This window comes from Mustela lutreola, chromosome 7, assembly GCF_030435805.1.
Source record: "Mustela lutreola isolate mMusLut2 chromosome 7, mMusLut2.pri, whole genome shotgun sequence".
Taxonomy (NCBI): Eukaryota; Metazoa; Chordata; class Mammalia; order Carnivora; family Mustelidae; genus Mustela; species Mustela lutreola.
The window spans coordinates 58532646-58555013 of NC_081296.1; the positions used below are offsets into that span (position 1 = coordinate 58532646).

Genomic DNA, 22368 nt, shown 5'->3' on the forward strand with positions numbered 1-22368 from the left:
CCTTTTTACTGTCAAACTGTATTCCATTATATCCATAGTCCTTTAAAGAAAATTACTATTACATGTAATTCAAAGTCAAGAGAAATGTAGTTATATGATCCATTACAGTACTGCATTACAAAAAGCATTCTTTCATGTTTTAAATAATTCATGACAATAGTCAAACATGAACAAGTATCACAATATGAGTATTTACTTATAAAATGTCTCTAAATTATAAGAATATACAAATACATATATAGCAATATAGTAATATACAATAACATAACCACAAATATAATTCTAAGTAGAATTCTTCCTCAGACCAGATTACAACCTGAAAAGGGGAAATATTTATGCAAGCAATATTATGACCATTTAAGGATCTAAATAAAATTACACCAATGGATGGATACCGATTATTAACATCCTCATTGGTTTAAAATGAAGAATACACACCTCTTATTTTTCTTACCACTTGTGAATGATAATTTTAAAAATCTCATTTCAAAACTAAGAATCTGAAATGCAATTGCTTTATTTTTCTCATCTGTCAAATGAATATGTCAAACTGTATGTTCTACATGACCAATTTCAGCTCAACCATGCTTTGATTAGTCAAGATATTTAAAATATTTTATATATTCTGATAAGTTTTACATGGAAATATTTGTGGGCAGGATATCATCTGGCTATCATTCTGAGATCTAAGGGAAAAGTAGGTTATGGATACATGACAAACAAAAGTGTATTAGTATTCATTAGTGTTTAAGAACAGGGTGTACAGCAGATTCAGGATTGGGACCCAACCAAGTGTGTACCTAGGGGGATACCTCTATGTGAGGAGAATACAGGATTTTTGTTAAAGACCCTAAACCAGTTTGGAACAAAGGTGCACAAGGGAACCAAAGCAGAACTATGTGATAGGAACAAATAAGGCACACATCTAGAAAACAAGATTTAGAGATAACAATCAAGAACTAGGGATTCTAGAGGAGCCAAAGAAAGAAGCACTTGCAAAAGACTTTGCTCTATGGAAATGAAGAAAAGCGACAAAACCCAGCAACAAACCTAAACATTAGAGACAAGGCACCACAGCTAACTGAGAAAACAACACACCTAACAAATTTAATAATGGTTAAGTTCTGTTTTCATCAGGAAATTTCCACTATTCTTCAAGCAAAGTATCCCAGAGTCCTAGAAGAGTGTAATTATATAGAAGCACATGGTTAAATGGGAATGAGAGTATGATTATGAAAAAAAATCTTAGGGATGGGTCAAGAAATGGAGGGTAGAAGGGTCAACTCAAAACATAAGGCACTTATGGGACATGCATTTTTTTCAGCTACACAAGTGTTGGATGTGGTAAATGTATTTACCTGGAGAAGAGCTATGGAAAAGATGAAAAGGTGGTTATAACAGATAATACTTTGTTATCCTACAGACAGAGGAGAGATGGAGAGGGAGAACAGCACGATGGTGACAGAATTCATCCTCCTCAGTCTAACCCAGTCTCAACATGCTCAACTCCTAGTCTTCATGTTAGTCTTAGTTTTCTAACTCATCATCCTTCCTGGTAATTTCCTCTTGATTATCACCATCAGATCAAACCCTGGCCTCAAAGCCCCATTCTACTTCCTTTATGGGCAATTTGGCTTTCCTTGATGCATCCTATTCCTTCATTGTGGCTCTGAGGATGCTGGTGGACTTCCTCTCTGAGAAGAAAACAATCTCCTACAGAGGCTGCATCACCCAGCTCTTTTTCTTGCACTTTCTGTGGACAGGGGAGATGTTCTTTCTTGTGATGGCCTTTCACCACAACACCACCTGTCATCCTTTGCACTATTCCATGGTCATGAACCCTAGAGTCTGCTATGCCTTGCTGTTGGCTCTGTGGCTTGGGGGTTCACTCATTCCAGTACAAGTAGCCCTATTCTCTGCTTGCCTTGTGGTCCAAACAAGCTGAATAACTTCTTCTGCGATGTGTCACAGGTCATCAAACTGGCCTGCACAGACACTTTTGTGGTGGAGCTCCTGATGTTCTCCAGCAGTGGCTGGCTCACCTTGCTGTATATCCTGGGACTTCTGGCCTCCTATGAAGTCATCCTCTGCCATGCACAGGGACATTTTACTGAAGGGAAGAATAAGGCTCTTTCCACACACATTATCATTGTGTTTTTGATGTTTGGACCTGCCATCTTCATCTATACTTGCCTATTCAGAGCCTTCCCAGCTGACCAAGTGGTTTCTCTCTTTCACTTGGTCATCTTTCCTTTGATGAACCCTGTGATTTATAGTTTGCACAACAGGGAAGTGAAAGCTTCCGTGAAAAGTTTGTTGAGTCATCACATGTTTTGCTGAATGAAATAGAAGAATGGGACAAACAACAAAAGAGAAAATCCAGCTAGAATTGATTAAATCACTTATACATTAATGCACTGAATCATTCAGTCATTTTAGCAAATACTGCATTTATTAAGTACTTGCAATTTTCAGGCACTGTTCTAGCTATGTGAATAAGGCAGAAAGATTCCAGGTCTCCTAGGGTTATATTCAGGTAGATAAACACAGTTTAAACTATTAAATTCAAAATAAGCTATAAAATCCAAAAGAGATAGTGCTCTGAAGAAAATAAAAAATAGTGTTATGATAGAGTTTGACTGGGAGATGCTAGTTGCTTTGCTTTGGGTTGTTAAGCAAGGTCTTTAGAGCAGTGGTTAGCTGATATCCAGTCAACTTGAAAGACACACCCCTGGAATTACATGCGGATAGAAAATTCTAGAAAAAGAGGATGACCAGTATAAGGGTACAAAGATCTTATAAACTGGTACATTTCTAGACCACAAAGAGAATGTAGGAGCTTGTCAAATACAATGATATACATAAATAAGTATGCATTAAATACTGAGTACAAAAAATACTATGATGTCTTGTTACACACACACACACACATATATACATGTATGTATGTATATGTTTGTATGTTGTTTACTTTACAGGATCACTGTCATACATATCTCTATATACACATATATGTCTATATATGTGTATGTGTAAATGCATGACAGTGGTCCTGTAAAATGAGGAACATGTAATAGGAATATTGATATGATTGCATTAAAATCTGTTTTCTTATCAAATGTTTTATATTTCTTTCTATTGTTTCACATTTTCTGCTTTCTTTTGGTTTGATTGATAAAGGCAATATGATTTTAATACTGTAGGAGTTACCCGGACATATGGCCCTAAGTAGTAAGGCTCTTTTCACTCTCTACTGTATCTACTAACATGCCTTTCCAGAACTATGTTCATAAAAACTAGAAAAATCGTGTCAGTAATATTTACACATTAGAATATACAGCCTCTAGAACCTGGAGAGAACTACCAGACATTGTTTTCTTCTTAGTGGTATAGTGAATGAAGTATAAGATGCAATACTTTAACTTTTAAGCTGATGTCTCAGCATACTTTACAAATGTGGCAGGACCCTATCACTTCAAAGAATGAGGTTTTTGTGCTCATTCTGTCTCATTGCTGGTCTGCTAGTAATCAACCATGATTACAGTGTTATGGTTAAGTTAGATAGAGGGTTATTTTCTAGTGTGAAACAAATCATAGTATCTTAGTCCAATGTTGGTATAGTAGTACCACAGTATCACCAGAGACTTGAAAACCTCCTGTGTGTATGCTCTTCGTTAAACGATTTGTCATAAAATGCCTGTAGAAATTCCACACACCACACTTGTATTCCAGAAAGACTGAATAATAAAACAATGCATGCCATCATATGTCCATCATTTTCCTTTTTTAAAAAATTTTTTAAATTTATTTTCAATGTAACAGTATTCATTGTTTTTGCACCACACCCAGTGCTCCATGGAATCCGTGCCCTCTCCAATACCGACCACCTGGTTCCCCCAACCTTCCACCCCCCCGCCTCTTCAAAACCCTCAGATTGTCCATTTTCCTTTCAATCCATTCTTTTCATTTCTAAAAATATGCTCTGTATCATAGGCTACCTAATCCATGAAGAATTCATTTGAAGGACTCTGGGTCACTTGACCTCCAGATGCTTACAAATGAGTATCACTGTTAGATTAACATGAGGTAGGAGGAAAGGACAACAAAGAATACAATCACACACACAAACACACTCACACTGCCTTAGCCCAGCATCTGCAGCATCTGCAGCACTTCTGTGGCTCACTCTGAAACTTAGCCACACTTCCATGGCTCTAGCTCTCCTACTGAAATGAGCCACAACACTTCTGACTTTTGCATTGTAGCTGTTATAACCAGAATAACGGTCTCCCAAAGAAGTCAACACCCTTATCAGGAAACTTGTGAATATGTTATCTGACATGCAAAAAGACCTTTGCAGATATGATTGTTTACAAACCTTCAGACGGGGAGATTATTCTGGATAATCTGGGTGGACTAATCTAATGCATGAGTATTTAAAAGCATTGAACCTTTCAGGGATTCAGAGAAAGCAAAAGGAATACAGGAAGGATGAGACTTGAGGAAGCTTTAATGTACTGTTTCTGGCTTTGAAGAGGAAGAAGACATGACCAATGAATACAGGCAATGCCTAAACTGCAAGAACAACCCCAGACTAAATATCAGCAAGGAAATAGAGATGTTATTCTACAACCACCTGGAATGGAATTTGGCCCATAGCCAACATGAGCCTGGGAGCAATTCCTCTCTCAAAGCTTCCAGTAAGGAATATTGTCCTGCCAACCACCTGATTGTATCACAGTGAGACCAATGTTAGATTTTGGACCTACACAGATACGAGATAATAAATTTGAGTTGAATGAAGCCTCTATGTTTATGGAGACTTGTTAAAGGAGAAGAAGAAAATAGAACATATGGTTACATCCTTGAGATGTCTTCTCTTGTCCTTCCAGCTTAGATCTGGGGGTAGCTTCCAGTTGACATTCATCTTTCATTTCCTTGAACATTTGCTGCTAGCATTTCAACTTTCTTGTCACTAGAATAATTACACTCCTTCTATTTATATATATACCATGTTTAACTGAAAGTGTTTGCCTATAAATATTTACAGGACTGAACATTAGTATAAAACTAACACTTTCCCAATTAGACCTGAGAAAATATGGAGGTGGGGAGAAACAAACGGCATCACTCTTCCAGAAGTCAGCCCCTACACAGAATTTTTACCAAGTAGCCTCCTGATAATACTATTTACTTTTTTTTTTAAATATAATTTTTTATTTTTTATAAATTTACTTTTATGTTATTGACCACTTTTACTTGCAAAGAAGGCTGTACAATGTCATTTAATGAATTCAGGTGTCAGTTACCAATGAAGAATGGGAAAAGGTTACTCTGCAGTCTCTGCTACACAGTTGAGCCTCATGCCTAAACTAGTCACTGGTGAGGAAAATGAAAAATTGATTGGCTCAGGCTAGTGAGATGCAGCTTTTTGGACATGGATGGATACTACATGGGAGTGTGGACATCTGATCCCAAGAAAATCTGCCTTTTTTTTTTTTCTTTCAAGAAAGAAGGGTCATGGTTGGGAAACTGCCATAGCCAGTTATAATCACTGTTAGTTTAATATTGCTCTACAACTCTAGTTAATGAAATAAGGCACAAGAAATATATTAGAAAAAATATTATTAATGTTTATAGATCATTTATTAGTAATCCCCCAAAAAGAAGACAATTAACTGGGAAAAATTTACAACTGAGATTCCTACAATGATATCATTTACAACTTAAATATTTTTAAAAAAGGAGACAGAGGCACCTGGGTGGCTCAGTGGGCCTTCGGCTCAGGTCATGATCTCAGGGTCCTGGGATGGAGTCCCACATCGGGCTCTCTGCTCAGCAGGGAGCCTGCTTCCCCCTCTCTCTCTGCCTGCCTCTCTGCCTATTTATAATCTCTCTCTCTGTGTCAAATAAATAAAATCTTTAAAATAAAATAAAATATAAAGGAAACAATAGCAATTAAAATCAATTATCTCATAGAAAATATCATACAGCATCAAAGGTTTTTTTTGTTAAATTAAATTTAACAAAAAAAGTTGATAATGAAGATGAAAAAATTTTATTGTGTCATGAAAGGGGCAGAATTAAAATCTTTCTTGATGAAAGACTCAATCTTGTGATTCTGTTCATTTTTTCTATCTTTCTTAAAAGTTTAATACTGTGTTATCAAAATATCATTGGAACTTGTTTTAACTTTAGAAAATAAGTTTATTTTATTTAGAATTAAAAGATATGAAGCTAGCCAAGAAAACTGTGAATGAATAAAGCAGAGAGAGCAGACTTGCCCTTCCATACATTAAATATGCTGTTAACATAATGAGTAGTAAAATACATAGTACCTCCTCAAAAATTATCAGGGAAAACAAAACAGTAAATGAGCATACCTGAAGAAGAACCTGATCTCTTGGCAAATTTAAAAGCTTATAAAGAAAGTGTAACAAATTCAAAAGGTTATAAAGAAAGCATGATAAGGGGCGCCTGGGTGGTTCAGTGGGTTAAAGCCTCTGCTTTTGGCTCAGGTTATGATCTCAGGGTCCTGGGACCAAGCCCCGCATCAGGCTCTCTGCTTGGCGGGGAGCCTGCTTCCCTCTCTCTCTCTGCCTACCTCCCTACCTACTTGTGATCTCTCTCTCTGTGTCAAATAAATAATAAAAATCTATAAAAAATAGCATAATAAACTCAAAAGGTTATAAAGAAAACAAAACAAATTCTTAGTTGAATGGTTATTTAATTGCAAAGATGAGAAATGATCTCACATTAGTTTTTTAAGATATTTATGTATTTATGTATTTATTTGACAGACAGAGATCACAAGTAGGCAGAGAGGCAGGCAGAGAGAGAAAGAAGCTGGCTCCCTGCTGAGGAGAGAGCCTGATGTGGGGTTCCATCCCAGGACCCCTGCATCATGACCTGAGCTGAAGGCAGAGGCTTAACCCACTGAGCCACCCAGGCGCCCCTATCTCACATGATTTATCAATAAATTCCAGCTAGAGTTTAAATGTGAAAATTTCAGTTACTAAAATTTAGAATTAAAATAATCCAGAATATTTTTATTTTTCCTAAATATCACATTAATCAATGCTTAATGTAGAAAACAAACTACAACAAAAGAATGAATGTCATACAAGTTTCTCATAATTCAACTCTAGTCCTATATTTCCACTGCCTACCTGAATACTGAATATTGTCTTTAAAGTATTATCAATTTTATAGATGGAAAATGGTGTCTCATTTCTGTCATATCAAAACTGCATTTAAAAATCCCAATTACTTATTTACTACCAGTCTCTGAGGAATTTAAAACAATCAAATGAGTTTTCTCCTCTGTGCCTTCTACCAAGGGATACATTGATATACTATTGTCTTTTGAATTTCAGAGCAGAAAATAAAATCACTGGATGATTAAGCTCTATGTCATACTGATGTTACTTCTGAAGTCCGAGTGAAAACCGGTAGGTTACATAATCCTGACCTGTTACTTTACCTTACATACCACATCTATCTCATTATTTTCATTAACAACCTTAAATGTGTCCGTAAATGTTAATTACAAATGCCAAAACGATAACTAAAGGGAAAGCTGAAAGGGAAAAATTAACCTTGAACATACCTGATTTCTTACAACTGGAAAAAAATTACAAAAATCAGAAACACCACACCAATGATTGCTGGAAATTAAGATAATTCAGCAATCCAGACTAAGTAAATTATTCTCAGAGAAAAGAAATCTAAGTATGTTCAAATTGTTTGACCAGCCTTATCAGGTTGAATGATCTCATTCTTTGAATTACAGCAGAAATACAGAAAACGTTCCTTTGTTGTTTTTAGAAATTATTTTAAAAGAAATAAATAATAGAAATGCAAGGATAAAGTGCCTGATTCATGGCTTTGAAAATCACAGAATGTCACCACTCATAAAATATTGAGGCTATCATTAACTTCTTAGGAATTATTAGAAAAACATGAAGTGTGTAAACCTGGTGATTCACAGACCTGGGGATAAAAATATATGTATATAAAAAATATATGTTTATAAAAAATAAAAAATAAAAAAAAAAAAAAAAAAAAAAACATGTGAGAAAATTCAACTTTCCTATGGCAACATTCTGAAAATGACCAAATAGTTAAATGCTCATTAAGAAAAAAAGATTTAGAGATAGCATCTTGTCTAGGACCCTATCTCTGCCAGACCCATGTGCACCTGCAAATGTACTTACTGCATACTTCAGACAAATAAAGAAGGTCCAGGGGCTATAGCTTAGGTAAGTAAGATTGCTATCTTATAGGCAGGGTATGAAGCACAAAGAAGAAGTACATATTCATATCTGTGAATGAGAACTAACAAACATTTTTATTTTCAGTTCTATTACCTTGTGAAAGAAGGAAGTTTTTATATACTCTTAATGATGGTGTCAAACATAATGGAAGATTATGAGCCATTTACATTAACTGTGCATTTTAGTGACAGTAACTATACATAGAAAGGAAAATATGATTAAATGTTATTACAGTTATTTAGATAGACTATATTTTTAAAAATTTGAACTGTGTAACTCAAAAGTTAAAATGTACCCCAAAATCATGTATATTCTATTTTCTTTTCTGACAATCTGCATTAGTCCTGGGTCTAGGCTTTCATAAAAGCAAGGGAAGGACTGGAGATGAACAACAAGCCTGGAATAAGACTTGAAAGAGCTACAATCAGGCAAACAGGAAGGTTTTTAAAAAGTGAATTTGTATACATCAAGCACTGATATATTTCCCTGACATGTGTGTATTTTTTAAAAGTTCATTTAGCTTAGAAGAATCCACTTTAGTTGGTAACATAATACCTATGACTTCTTCCATCTCAGCAAAGTTAAAGGTAAAAAGAACTTTTTTTTTTTTTTTTTTTTTTTTTTTTTTTTTTTTAAAGATTTTATTTATTTATTTGACAGAGAGAGATCACAAGTAGATGGAGAGGCAGGTAGAGAGAGAGGAAGGGAAGCAGGCTCCCTGATGAGCAGAGAGCCCGATGCGGGACTCGATCCCAGGACCCTGAGATCATGACCTGAGCCGAAGGCAGCGGCTTAACCCACTGAGCCACCCAGGCGCCCGGTAAAAAGAACTTAAAGGAAATAACTGTGAGAAAGGATAGGTCCAAGGAAGCTAAGTAACCCAAGATGACACTCTATTCAAACAATCCATTATATTTTAATTTTTTAAGAGATCTTTTATCTATTTAATAGACAGCAAGAGATACAGTGGGTGAAGGAACACGCAAGGGGAGGGAGAGAGGGAGAAGCAGGCTTCCCGCTGAGTAGAGAGCCTGATGTGGGGCTCAATCCCAGGACCCTGAGATCATGACCTAAACCGAAAGCAGATGCTTAATGACTGAGCCACCCAGGGGCTCTCATATTTTAAATTTTTTAAAGCCATGTTTACAAATGTCAGTGATTCACCTTACATATCTTTACCCCTCACTAATGGAGTTAAGTGGAACAAGACTACAATGGTAAACTTCACTAGTCTTAACAAAAGTGATTTAGATGTTTCTATACACTTACATATGTGAAAACATATGACTTAAAAACAGATACCAGATAAAATAGATATTTAATTCAATTTTGCAACAACTGGATAAGCATGCACAGATAGGATACACTTTATGTCTAATCACTTGAAGAGTTAAGCAATATGTAAAGGAGCACATGTAGTTCTGAGAGTCAATCTGGTCATTCAAGTCTAAAAAGTTTAATCTTTCTCAGTAATTGCCTTTAATCTCAGCTATAAGTGTTTATACATGCAAACTTCTATCCACAGTATGTTCATGGGCTATAATCAGTTCAGGAAGCATAATGCAGATTATGTGACTTCAGCAATATTTGATATGGCAAATCTTTTTTTTTTTTTTTTTTTTTTTTTTTTTTTTTTTTCTTATTTTTTTATTTTTTATAAACATATATTTTTTATATACATATATTTTTATCCCCAGGTCTGTGAATCACCAGGTTTACACACTTCACAGCACTCACCAAATCACATACCCTCCCCAATGTCCATAATCCCACCCCCTTCTCCCCAACCCCCTCCCCCCGGCAACCCTCAGTTTGTTTTGTGAGATTAAGAGTCACTTATGGTTTGTCAAAATCTTTTTTTTTTTTAAGATTTTATTTATTTGAGAGAGGATGAGCAGAGGGAGAGGGAGAAGGAATCTGAAGATGTCTCCATGGATTCAACTCAAGCCTCCAAGGGGCTCATCTATTCATGATATCATGACCTGAGCTGAAACCAAGAGCTGGATGCTTAAGTGATTGAGCCCACCCACGTGCCCCTAATATGATAAACTTTTTACTGCATACTGAGACTGTCACACAAAAAAAAAGTGTCAGTAAATGACTTCCTGAAAGATAAAAATCTGCTTTGCTGATGCCTTCCAGAACTGTTTTCTATCATTCTAATAAGTTAAATGTTCACATACAGCCTGATTTGCAGCTGAACAAGAAGGGAGAGGTTTTCTCAAATGTCTAACTGACCTTACCCCTATAACCGACACACACATTTCACTTATTTGACTCCATGCCCTCCACACTTTCTACTGTCATGCAGTCCTATGAAATATCTCCTGCAAAATACCTGCAAAGTAATCATGTTACCAAAATGGTTGTTTGCCTACATATGAGACAGCATGTAAGTAAAGATCAGGTTTACTGACTTCTGAGTCCCTATGGCACCCTGTTTTTTTCTTCTTCTAGGCAACCTCTGACAAACATGCAAAAGGATAAATGGATCTCCTGAACAACAGATCAAGTGTTTCTGAGTTCATCATGCTCGGACTTTCGAGTTCTCAAGAAATTCAAATACTCTTTTTTGCAATCTTCTTTCTTGTCTATGTAGCCATCATAGTAGGAAACCTCCTCATTGTGATCTCTGTAATAGTTGACAACCATCTTCATTCCCCCATGTATTTCTTTCTGGCAAATTTATCATTTTTTGACCTGTGTCTTTCTTCTGCTACAACTCCCAAAGTGATTGCAGACTTCCTTAGAAAACACAAGACCATCTCCTTATGGGGCTGCATGGCCCAGATGTTTTTGGTACATTTCTTTGGGGGTGGAGAGATGTCTCTTCTGATAGCTATGGCCATGGATAGGTATGTTGCCATATGTAAACCCTTGCACTATAAGACCATCATGAATCGCAGGGCTCTCATCGTACTTCTACTGCTCTCGTGGGCAATTGGGTTCATACATACCACAAGCCAGATGGTTTTCACTGCAGGTTTACCTTTCTGTGGTCCCAGCGTTGTGGACAGCATTTTCTGTGACCTTCCCCTGGTCATCAAGCTTGCCTGCACTGATACCTATATCCTAGAGCTCTTGGTGATTGCAAACAGTGGACTCCTCTCCCTGGTCTGCTTCATTTTCTTGCTCATATCCTATATTGTCATGCTGGTCACCATCTGGCAGCACTCCTCTAGGGCATCCTCCAAGGCAGTGTCCACACTATCTGCTCATATCACTGTGGTCACACTTTTCTTTGGTCCCACTATCTTCATCTATGCTTTCCCATTCAGTAGTTACTCTGTAGATAAGTTTCTTTCTGTGTTTTACTCTATAATCACTCCTCTCCTTAATCCAATTATTTATACTCTGAGGAATCAGGAAATGAAAGCAGCCATTAAGAGACTCAGCAGCCAGCATCTTGGTTCCTGGTTCACTTCCTAAGTAATGTCTATAACAACTGATTATTTGTGGTCTCTGCTATTTGGGGGTTTTGAGTCTTACATATTTATTGGAATAATTACAATGAAAATGTTAAATACTATTTATTGCCCTCAAAATTCATAGAACCACTAATGTCACTTTTATTAAAAATTTAATGGAAAATATTCATTAACACAGATTCAATATATAATTAAACATGAATTCATTAATTCCCTGTCAGGATTTAAGGAAGCAACCAATTTAATGTTTAAAACACCTAATTATAAATATTCCTACAAAAATTTCATATAGTTTTAATGGCTCAGTATGTAAAAATAGGTAAATTTAGTATGACAACACATTAAATGGTGTTTAACATCAATTTTTTCCCTAAAACTGCATTTAGTATCATAATAGGTATTAAAATATCTGTCAATATTTGTCAAACCATATGAGGTCTTCACAGAGGAATTGTGATTTGAATGAGGGTAACTTTCTCACTATATAGCCTCAGTATACTACATATTTAGTAGAAGGTAAAAATATGCCTAAAATAAATATTTTCAACATATCTCTGAGTACTTGAATAGTTTTCAAAGAATCAATATCAACTGAAATATTAAAAATTAAAACCATGAACTGTTTAGTGTAGCTTGCTCTACCAGATCACATGGACACTTAATTTCTTAAAATTTATTTATTTAACAGAGAGAAAGAGAAAGAGAGAGAGAGAGAGAGAGAGAGACAGCAAGAGAGGGAATACAAGCATGGAGAATGGAAGAGAGAGAAGCCTCTGAGCAGAGAGCCTGATGCAGGGCTTAATCCCAGAAGCCTGGGATCATGACCTGCGCTGAAGACAGAGGCTTAAGGACTGAGCCACCAGGCACCCCTCACTCATATTTACTAGATACCAATCATTGTCCAAAGCAATATAGATACATGGTTATAGATACAGACCTGGTTCCTGTTCTGGAGAGAGTAACCAAGGGGAAGGATCTATGTTAGGGGCGGTGGTCGCAGAAGACCACTTTAAAGGGAGGCATTCATACAAACCAGTTAAAAAAAAAACTTCAGAATTAGAGATTTTTTTTTTTTTTTTTTTTTTTTTTTTTTTTTAGATTTGAGCAAAGAAAAGAGCCTTCCAGACAAAAGGTCTAGTGTAAACAGACACGGTAAAGTGAGAGTTTGTTAAGTATTAAAGGTCGACTTTGGTGAAGATGGATGAATAATAGGGAGAAGATCTATGCTGAGATTTTATAGAAAGGAAAACCAGAACTTTCAGGCATAGTAGATTCCTCTTTATTGTCAACGTAAAGCCGCTAATGTGTTTTGAAAATAAGGAGGATGGGACCCAACATACATTACATTATGGTATACCTCTGTCCTCTTAAGTAGAGAATATAATGTAGCTAAAGTGAAAGCAGAGGGAAGAGTTAATGGACTGTTTAAGGCAGGAAGCCTGAATTTGTTAATAATACAAATATTGAGTTTGTGGAATCTATAAAGACTTCCAAAGACAATTAGAAAACCTAAAGCTATTTTAACATCTTGGGGACCAAGATGTCTTTTTTGATGTCTTTTTAATATATTTTTAAATGTCTCAGGTTTTTTTTTTTTTTTTTTTTTTTTTTTTTTTTTTAAAAAAAATTAAATGTCTCAGGTTTAAAAATATTTTAATATTTTGTTTTATTATGAAAACTTTTGAGTATAGTTCACACATACATTACATTAGTTTCAGGTGTACAGCATAGTGATTTGAGAAATTCTATGTATTATGCTACTATGCTTACCAGAAGTATAACTCCATCTGTCACCATACAACACCATTACAATATCATTGACTATATTGTTTATGCTGTGACTTTTATTCCTGTGACTTCTTCTTTCCATAACTGAAAGCCTGTATCTCCCACTCACATTCACCTTCCTGTCCCCCCAACTGCCTCACCTCTGGCAACCATCAGTTTGTTCTCTGTATTTATATATCTAATTCTGCTTTTTGTTTTTTTGTTCATTTGTATATTATCAACACATGCGTGATGTCATATGGTATTTGTTTTTCTCTGACTCATTTCACCTAACATAACACCCTCTAGGTTCATCCATGTTGTTGCAAATGCAGTATTTCATTCTTTTTATGGCTGAGTAATATACCATTGTGTGTGTGTATATATATATATATACATATATATATGTATATATATATATATATATATATTATACCTTACCCATTCATCTAGTGATGAACACTGGTTGCTTCCATAGCTTGGCTATTGTGAACAATGCTTCAATAAATGTAGTGGTGCATATATCTTTTCAAATCAGCATTTTCATTTTCTTTGGTTAAATACCCAGCAGTGAATTACTGGATCAAACTGTAATTCTATTTTAATTTTTTGAGGAATCTCCATACTGTTTCTGTTTGTGGCTGTACCAATTATATTCCCACCAACATAACTTAAGAGTTCCTTATTTTCCACACCCTCACCAACACTGTGTTTTGTCTTGTGATTCTAGACATTCTGACAAATGTAAGGGGGATGATATGTCATTGTGGTTTGTCATTGTGGTTGATTTGCACTTCCCTAATGATTATCATATTGGGCATCTTTGCATGAGTCTGTTGACCATCTGTTTGGTTTCCTTTGGAAAATATATCAATGGAGGACCTTTGTTCATTTTTATTCAGATTGTTTGTTTGTTTTTTGTTTTTATTTTTTTGGTGTTGACTTATATATATTCTTTATGTATTTTAGATATTAACCCATTATTAGATATATCACTCCCAAATATCTTTCCCCAGTCAGTAGGTTCCTTTTTCATATTGCCGATGGTTTCCTTTGCTGTGCAAAAGTTTTAAAATTTACCTTGAATATCGAACTTACATATTTTCCCTTCTTATCCCTTTTTCTTCCTTTTAAGTATATCTGTCCTATTTGAGTTTGGCACTAGACCATGTACTCCTAACAGTTCAACTTTATTTTGAAAAATTCAATGATTTGGGTAATCAAGTCAGGACATCCAATATTGGTCTAATATTATCTTCCTAATTTCTGTATTAAAGACTCCTTTTCTTTCTTGCAAACATCTCAAATGCCACACTACACTGTGGCATATATCTCCTTAGCAAAATATTTTTTTAAAGATTTTATTTATTTATTTGACAGATGGAGATCACAGGTAGGCAGAGAAGCAGGCAGAGAGAGAGAAGAGGAAGCAGGCTTCCTGCTGAGCAGAGAGCCCAATGCAGGTCTCAATACCAGGACTCGATCCCAGGACTCAGGGATCATGACCTGAGCCAAAGGCAGAGGCTTTAACCCACTGAGCCACCCAGGCACCCAGAAAAAATATGTTTTAAAAACTTATTTTTCATGGCAATTCTAATTGCTAATGGCTGCATAGGTAAAATAAATTTTAAAAACTGTTAACTAAATTGAATTTAAATTTAAAAAAATTCCTAGGCTTAGTCAGAAAGAATGAGAAACCTATTAGGAATGTCTTCTATGGACTTTGGAAATGAATGTGGCACCACATTTATCATACATTTACTCCCCTTACTTTCTTGTAACCTTTTCAAGAGTATTCCAATTATACAAACATGGAAGAGCTATAATACAAGGGACACAGAAATAATTCTGTGGCAAATGAACTCATGAGCAACCGTACATTGTCACACTGCTAGCCTTTATTTTATTTATCTATATTGTTTTACTATAAAAGTTTTACTATAGTTGCCTCCATGATCTTCTTTTCATAGTCTTGAGTCATCATCAAATTCTACATAATTGTAAAGGACTAAAGAATTCTAAATGTTTAGAATGGTCATTGAATGCTAAACTCCACTAACTCATCATTTATTGCTTACCATGATGAAAGCCTCTCCTTGCTCATTCTTTGTGTGTGCTGGTTCACTTGCTCTTTTTCTCTCCTCTCTCTCTCTGTTCTCTCCCCTTCTCTGGTAAAATAAGATTTTTTTCCTGCTCAAAACTGGTCTCTAGTATATAAATTTCCTTATATGCCTTGCTCAGTGTAGATTACTTTAATTTTACTTGAATAATTGCATTCAGTTACTAATTATAAATATTCAGATTGATGAAACCTAATTAATAGAATAATAATTTCCTCAAGTATATCATTTATGATAGATCATTTTGTATAAATGTGGTTATCAAAACATTTGAGTTAGTGGTTTTTCTGGAAAGCACTTACTAGAGAAAGTTCACGTAGCTGATATACTTGGAGAATTACAATTCACTTAAATAATGAGAGAAGTCCTTGTTCTGAACTCTTGGGAACACCACCATGTTTATTTTAGTAATTCCCTTTAGGGAACTGATCACCAGCCTGCATTTTATTTATGTTTCTTGTCCTTGTCCTTTTTTTTTTTTTTTTTTTTTTGGTACATGCAAATTATTGTCCTGTATATTCATGAAGGCAAAAAAGATAAACAATATATATTCAGGATCTAACTGTTTCTGCACACCTTTGAAGAGGCCACTCCTCAGAACTGGTAGGTTTAAATGGCAGTGCTAACAAAAAACTGCAATTGTATACTTTAATAAAGGAGGAGTTGTTTTATAAGAAACTTAGAACTGAATGAAACAATATTATTCAGATCATGAGGGCAACAGTAAAAGATAATTTTGGTCAACTAGCAATTTTACAATGTATCTACTTTCACTAAGAACAAGAGCCACATTCCTGATTTGAGGGGTCAGTTTTATAGTTCAGGTTTGTATTCTAGGATTATAAACAAATTAGTTATCACTATGAGATAAAAAGACAAACTGATTTAGAATATTAAAAGAATGGAAAAATTAGGTTCCTCCTTGGCTAAGTATAGCATCCGTGATAAGTCTGAAACATAAAATAATAAAGTCTCATATTAAGAAAATAAGAAACATTGATTTCATATTACTTATCAACATTACTGAGTATTTATTTCAATACAGAAAACACATGAAATAAGTAAGATAAATGATTAATTTAAATAAATTTTAAAAATTTCCTCCCCCAAGTACGCTTATTTTGTTCACTGAAGTCATTTAACCTTTCATTCAATATAATTACCTAATTGCACTGCTAATAAATCTCTTTGGTAATTTTAGAACCCAAGGACTATTTCCTATTCTTCTAAACACACTGGCCTTTTTTCTACCTACGTTTAAAGCAATTAATTTTAATATTTTAAATTTGGTCATTATATGGAACAAAGCCCTTTGTACATCTTAAACGTTGAGCCTTTTTCTATTAAGTGTACAAGTTAACTTTTTAATTAAAAAATATTTATAATGGTTATTCTGACAGCAAGTCTGATTTTTCCATTCCAAACATTTTTTGTGGTGAGTGAATAATACATAGGCATGGGTTATCTAAACTATACATGACTTAACTCTCCCATATAAAAAGACATAAAAAAATCCCTCAGGATCAATACAAACTGTACAACTCTTATTTTATTAAAAGTTATGTATATATTTCTACATACACTGTTTAAGCCCTTTTGTGTAAATGTATAGAAAAGACATTATTACTAAATATAGACACTCAGTATTGGACATTTCATAGCATTTTTTTCCCTAGGCAGGCCACCAAAGTTGAAAAAAGGGCACTAATTTTTCATCCTTAAGTCACATAAATGTCACAGAAAGATCTAGGCTCTCCAATCACAGGTTATCCATTCTCAGACAAAATTCCTGCCAGAGAGAAACCAAACCACGCTTGATTCATTTTTCTTTTTTAATAAAATTTTCAGTGTGGTCGGCTTTGCTTTTTTTGATTCACATTTATTCAATTATTTTTTTATTTTGTTTCAGTTTACTGTATTTGTATAATTTACACTCTCAAAAGCTTAAATTCTCCATTTGAGGTTTAATTGGTTCAAGTTAGGAAGAATTTTCTTTTCATTCTCCAATTTATTTCTACTTGTCTCTAAGTAGAAAAAATATATTTTAAAGATATTTCATCTTTGGTCATATGTACAAATTGTCATATTGAATGATTTCATCTATAATAACATATTTGAATCCATCTATATGTACACTTAGCTGTATATATTTTATAAAGAGACTCATGAAATTCCAAAAAATCCTAAATTAGTAAGTATTGGTTTTTGCTGATTATTTTCCAATTTTACTTATTGAACTATAAAAATTACTTTAATAATTCTCAAGATTTTTTCCTTTAATATTTTGAGTCTGAAGACTGCATTGTTTTGAAACTACACATAAATAGTACGTGACTCAATTACTACATGAAATAGAATACCAATGATGATAATAAATCTTTATAATGGAGACAAATAGGTAATTATATCATTAAATTTAACAGAGAAAAACATTCATTTAGACTGTCTGTTTTACCAAGTCTTCCATAGTAAAATTCTTCTGTGGTTCTTATTGGTTTGGGTAACTTTATAATCACCAAAAAATGATATAATGCTAAAGACAGAATTTTGTGAATGCACATCCATAGTACCTATGGGTATACAATGAAATACACAAATATAGTCCATATATGTTATCCTTGGTAGTCTCATAACAATCTGTGAGGTTGAAGAGTAGGTATTACTTTATATATATATTGAAAAATAAATCAATGTTCAAAAAATTAAGACCATATTTCCCTAGTAAATGTAGAGGCCAGGACTAGAATATAAATCTTGACTCTTGGTTCGAGGTTTTTTGTTTTTGTTTTTCCGTTATTCTGATAGTTGGGCTAAATAATAATGTCTGAGTATTTTATGAACTATTAAGTCAAAAAAATTATATTCAGAATAGATTTTACACAATCTGTTCTGGGGCTCTAGAATTAGAACATGGTATATGTATTTTTGTTTATGTGTATATGTATGATTCTGTAACTATGTCTGTGTCTTTGTGTGTATCACTAATAGTTTTTCAAAAAGAAGAAAACAGGAAAAAAAATCTGGGATGAAAAGATCTAAATCAAAATGAAAAAGTATTTAAAAGTGATCAGTGTCAGCTCAATATGGGAATACACACAAAGTACGAGTGGCAAAGATACATGAGCCAGTGTAAGAGTCAAGAAAAAGTCTGCATACAAGTATAAAACATCCGAGGAAAGCACTGGGTACAAAAGAAGATAAGCGTGTAGGGACCAAGGAAACATTTACTTGTAAAAAATCTGCTGGTTGGTCATCGTCCACCTATAAACTGATTGCAAAGGGACAAGAAAGCAAACTTCAGCCAAGAACCTAGCAACAAGAGACTGATGCAAATAGGCAAAAAGGCTAAATAGCCAAAGTCAGCAGTTTTGTCCAGAAACCAAAGTATTTAAGATAAAGAGCTCTACAGAAGAACAAAGAGGAGGTGGTAGTTGAGGAGGAGGGGCAGGAAAGGGTGGAAGAGGTAGAGAAAAAGGAGGAAGAGGGGAAGGAGAGGAGAGGAGAAGAGAAGGAAGGGAGAGGGGAAAAGAAAAAGAAGACAGGAAAGAAACAAGGAGGGAAAACAGGGGGAAGAGGAGGAAAAGGGGGAAGAGGTGAAAGGAGGGGGGAGGGGAAAGGAGGAGAGAGGAGGGTAAGGGAAGTGAGAGGAGAAATGAGAGAGGAGAGGAGAGGTGAAGAAAAGAAAAGAATAAAGGAAATCTGTACACTAAGAAATATTTATGTTCCTGGGCAGAAACTGGGAAGTTTGTTTTATTATAGTTTTTGTGGGGGCGGGTAAGAACGCACCACAGGCTATAGCCAGTTTAAAGCTTCGGGAAGAATTTGCTAAATTCCTGAAGTTATTTGCTGAGTAGGAACATAATTCAAGTCACATGCACTTACCTGACTATTTCAAATTACAGCAGGGGAAAGGGGTAAACGATAAAATAATAGGCACCACAGTTCAATGACTATGTTTCTATACACTTGAACTAACTCATTTGACTAACGCCCTTTTGGCTCTTGGACTGCTTGACCCATTGAACTCATTGCTCATAAACTCTGGATAAAAACAAATCAATGTGGAGACAATCTGTGCCTGCAAACTATGTGTAAAATTTTTATGACAAACTTCTCATCTTTTATGACTTTTCTTACTGAAAAAAAAATACAGTAATGTGAATGTTGCATGAATTAATCAATTAAAATGTATTTTTCAGAAATGTCCATCTTCTCTCTTTGTATATTAATCAAATACTACTTTCTATATGGCCATATCTTCAAAATTATCACAGGTTAAACTGTTACTTTTTCCAGATTTTCTACATTTTAACGACTTTCTGCAAACCCCTACGTAGACTAGATGAATAAGATGAATAGCTCAATGGTAACAGAGTTTGTTTTGTTAGGACTCACCAAAACGTGGGAACTTGAAATTTTCTTTTTTTTCATATTTTTGTTGGCCTATGTAGCAATTATGGCAGGAAACCTTCTCATCGTGGTCACTGTAACCTTTGACTCACTTCTGTACTCCACACCAATGTACTTCCTTCTTGGAAATCTCTCCTTCCTGGATATGTGTATTTCCACAATCACAACTCCTAAGATGGTCACAGATTTCCTCAGAGAGTATAAAACTATTTCTTTGTGGGGCTGTATGGCTCAGATGTTCCTCCTCCACTTTTTAGGCGGCAGTGAGATGACTCTTCTCATAGTCATGGCTGTTGATCGATACATTGCAATATGCAAACCTCTTCACTACACATCCATCATGAATCGCCAGGTCCTCGTGGGCTCCGTGCTGCTCTCATGGGCTGTTGGTTTTGTGCATACGATGAGCCAGATGGTTTTTACTATCACCTTGCCTTTTTGTGGCCCCAACATAGTAGATGATATTTTTTGTGACCTTCCCCGTGTTCTAAAACTTGCCTGCACTGAGACCTACATTCTGGAGTTGCTGGTAACTGTTGACAGTGGACTGTTGTCTTTCATCTGCTTCATACTCCTGCTCATTTCCTACACTGTTATTCTGGTAACTGTCCGACGTCGATCCTCTGGTGGACTCTCCAAGGCTCTGTCCACACTGTCTGCTCACATTACTGTGGTCACTCTATTTTTTGGGCCAATTATCTTCATTTATGCTTGGCCATCTAGTGGCTTTTCAGTGGATAAATTTCTTTCTGTGTTTTATTCAATTATTACACCTTTACTGAATCCCATCATTTATACTCTGAGAAATCAGGAGATGAAAGCAGCCATTAGTAGACTGAGGACCAAACATATCCTCAGAATAAACTGGTATTAATTTGTTATTTTTTGTAGATTTTTTAAAATATTCATAATGTATACTGAATTTATCAAATGTTCACTTCATCACATTTATATGACATGTTTGGTTTCTTCCCAACTATACTTATTTTCGTTGAAATTTAATCCAGTTGAAGCTAATAATAGTTTTAATGTAATAAAGAGTTAAAGAGAAAAAAACAAAAAAAACAAAAAACAAAAAACCTGCTCCACTAACTATAGTTGCACAACCAGAAATGTTAAAGACTAAATTCCATTAAGTAAAGAGAAATCGCAGTCTGGGCGCGCACAAATTGTTGTAGGGATCTCTTGGGTCACACTCAGAGAGAAAGTTTCCCTTCCAGGAGTACATTTGGAAGGAAGTATATTGCCTCTTCAAGAACAAAAGACCTTGCAGGTGCCCCCAAATAGTCTTTCACTGGCAGGGACATGCACAGAGGTTGGATAACCTTGTTGCTGCTTTTCACTGTGCTACACCATAGATTCTTTGCACTGCACAGAAACTGGACCATTTTTTCTAAGACAAAGGACACCAGACACAGCATGGACAGGCTTTTCTCTGGAGGAAAGGAATGGGTCTGCAATGTACAGGTCCCTTAAGATTTGGTCTTGAATCCCAGCCTCCGGCCAAAGATAAAATCCAGGAGAGCTCTTCATGCTCAGTGAATTGATGGCCTTGGCTATTCTTTAAGGGCTTCCTTATTAGCAGGAGGTGTGAGATCCCTGGTCTTTGGTCAAGAGGGATGACACCATTTCTGTCCTCACCACCAAAACTGCAGGACTGAGAGCAACAGAGTGGCCCTCAGTGAAAATGGGACCCCTTTATACCAAACCCTGTGCCTCTGTGTCTCTCAAGTGCATATATCCTAGGGCAGGTCTGACTCTAAGCCAGCATGATATTTCTCTCTCCCAGAAGGCCAGCACAGGCAGTACCCCTTCTCCTGCTGGATTTAAGCTATATTTGCTGTTCTCTTTTCCAGCCCCTTTAGGTATAAGGTTAGGTTGTATATTTGAGACTTTTCTTGCTTCTTGAAGAACGCCTGTATTGCTATATACTGCCCTCTTAGGAATGCCTTTGCTGCATCCCAAAGGGATTTGACTGTCACTTTTCATTTTCATTTGTCTCCATCTATTTTTTAAACTCTCCTTTAGTTTCCTGCTTAACCCATTCATATCTTTATTTTATTTCCACTTAGATTTTTTAATGTTTTATTATTTTTAATTTTTTCCCAGAGATTTGATGTTATTTTTTATTTAAATTCAATTAGCCAAGGTACAGTACATTATTAGTTTTTGATATAATGTTCACATGATTTGTTAGTTGAGTATAACACCCAATGCTCATCATATCACATGCCCTCTTTAGTTCTGTTTTTTAAAAATATTATTTTTAGAGAGCATATAAGTGGGCAGAGGGAGAAGGTGAGAGAAATTTTCTCACAGATTCTGCACTTAATGCACAGCCCAATGTGGGGCTGGATTTCATGACCC

At 35.3% G+C, this 22368-nt stretch overlaps 1 protein-coding gene and 1 pseudogene across 1 annotated transcript; both read left to right on the top strand.

Annotated features, from left to right (window-relative positions):
* The first annotated feature begins 1434 nt into the window (after positions 1 to 1434).
* LOC131835265 (olfactory receptor 4N5-like) lies at positions 1435 to 2340 on the top strand (annotated as a pseudogene).
* An 8423-nt stretch (positions 2341 to 10763) lies between these two features.
* On the top strand, positions 10764 to 20875 carry LOC131837133 (olfactory receptor 4K13-like). The gene is made up of 2 exons (XM_059183391.1): positions 10764 to 11006; positions 20177 to 20875. The coding sequence occupies exons 1-2, from the start codon at positions 10764 to 10766 to the stop codon at positions 20873 to 20875; spliced, it is 942 nt and encodes a 313-aa protein (XP_059039374.1).
* Positions 20876 to 22368: the final 1493 nt, after the last annotated feature.

Bases quoted from the DNA above. Each gene is read 5' to 3' on its own strand.
- LOC131837133 (XM_059183391.1), top strand. From the start codon at position 10,764: ATGGATCTCCTGAACAACAGATCAAGTGTTTCTGAGTTCATCATGCTC. The intron at 11,007-20,176 runs GTGATTGCAGAC...ACAACTCCTAAG, and splicing joins CTTCTGCTACAACTCCCAAA to ATGGTCACAGATTTCCTCAG.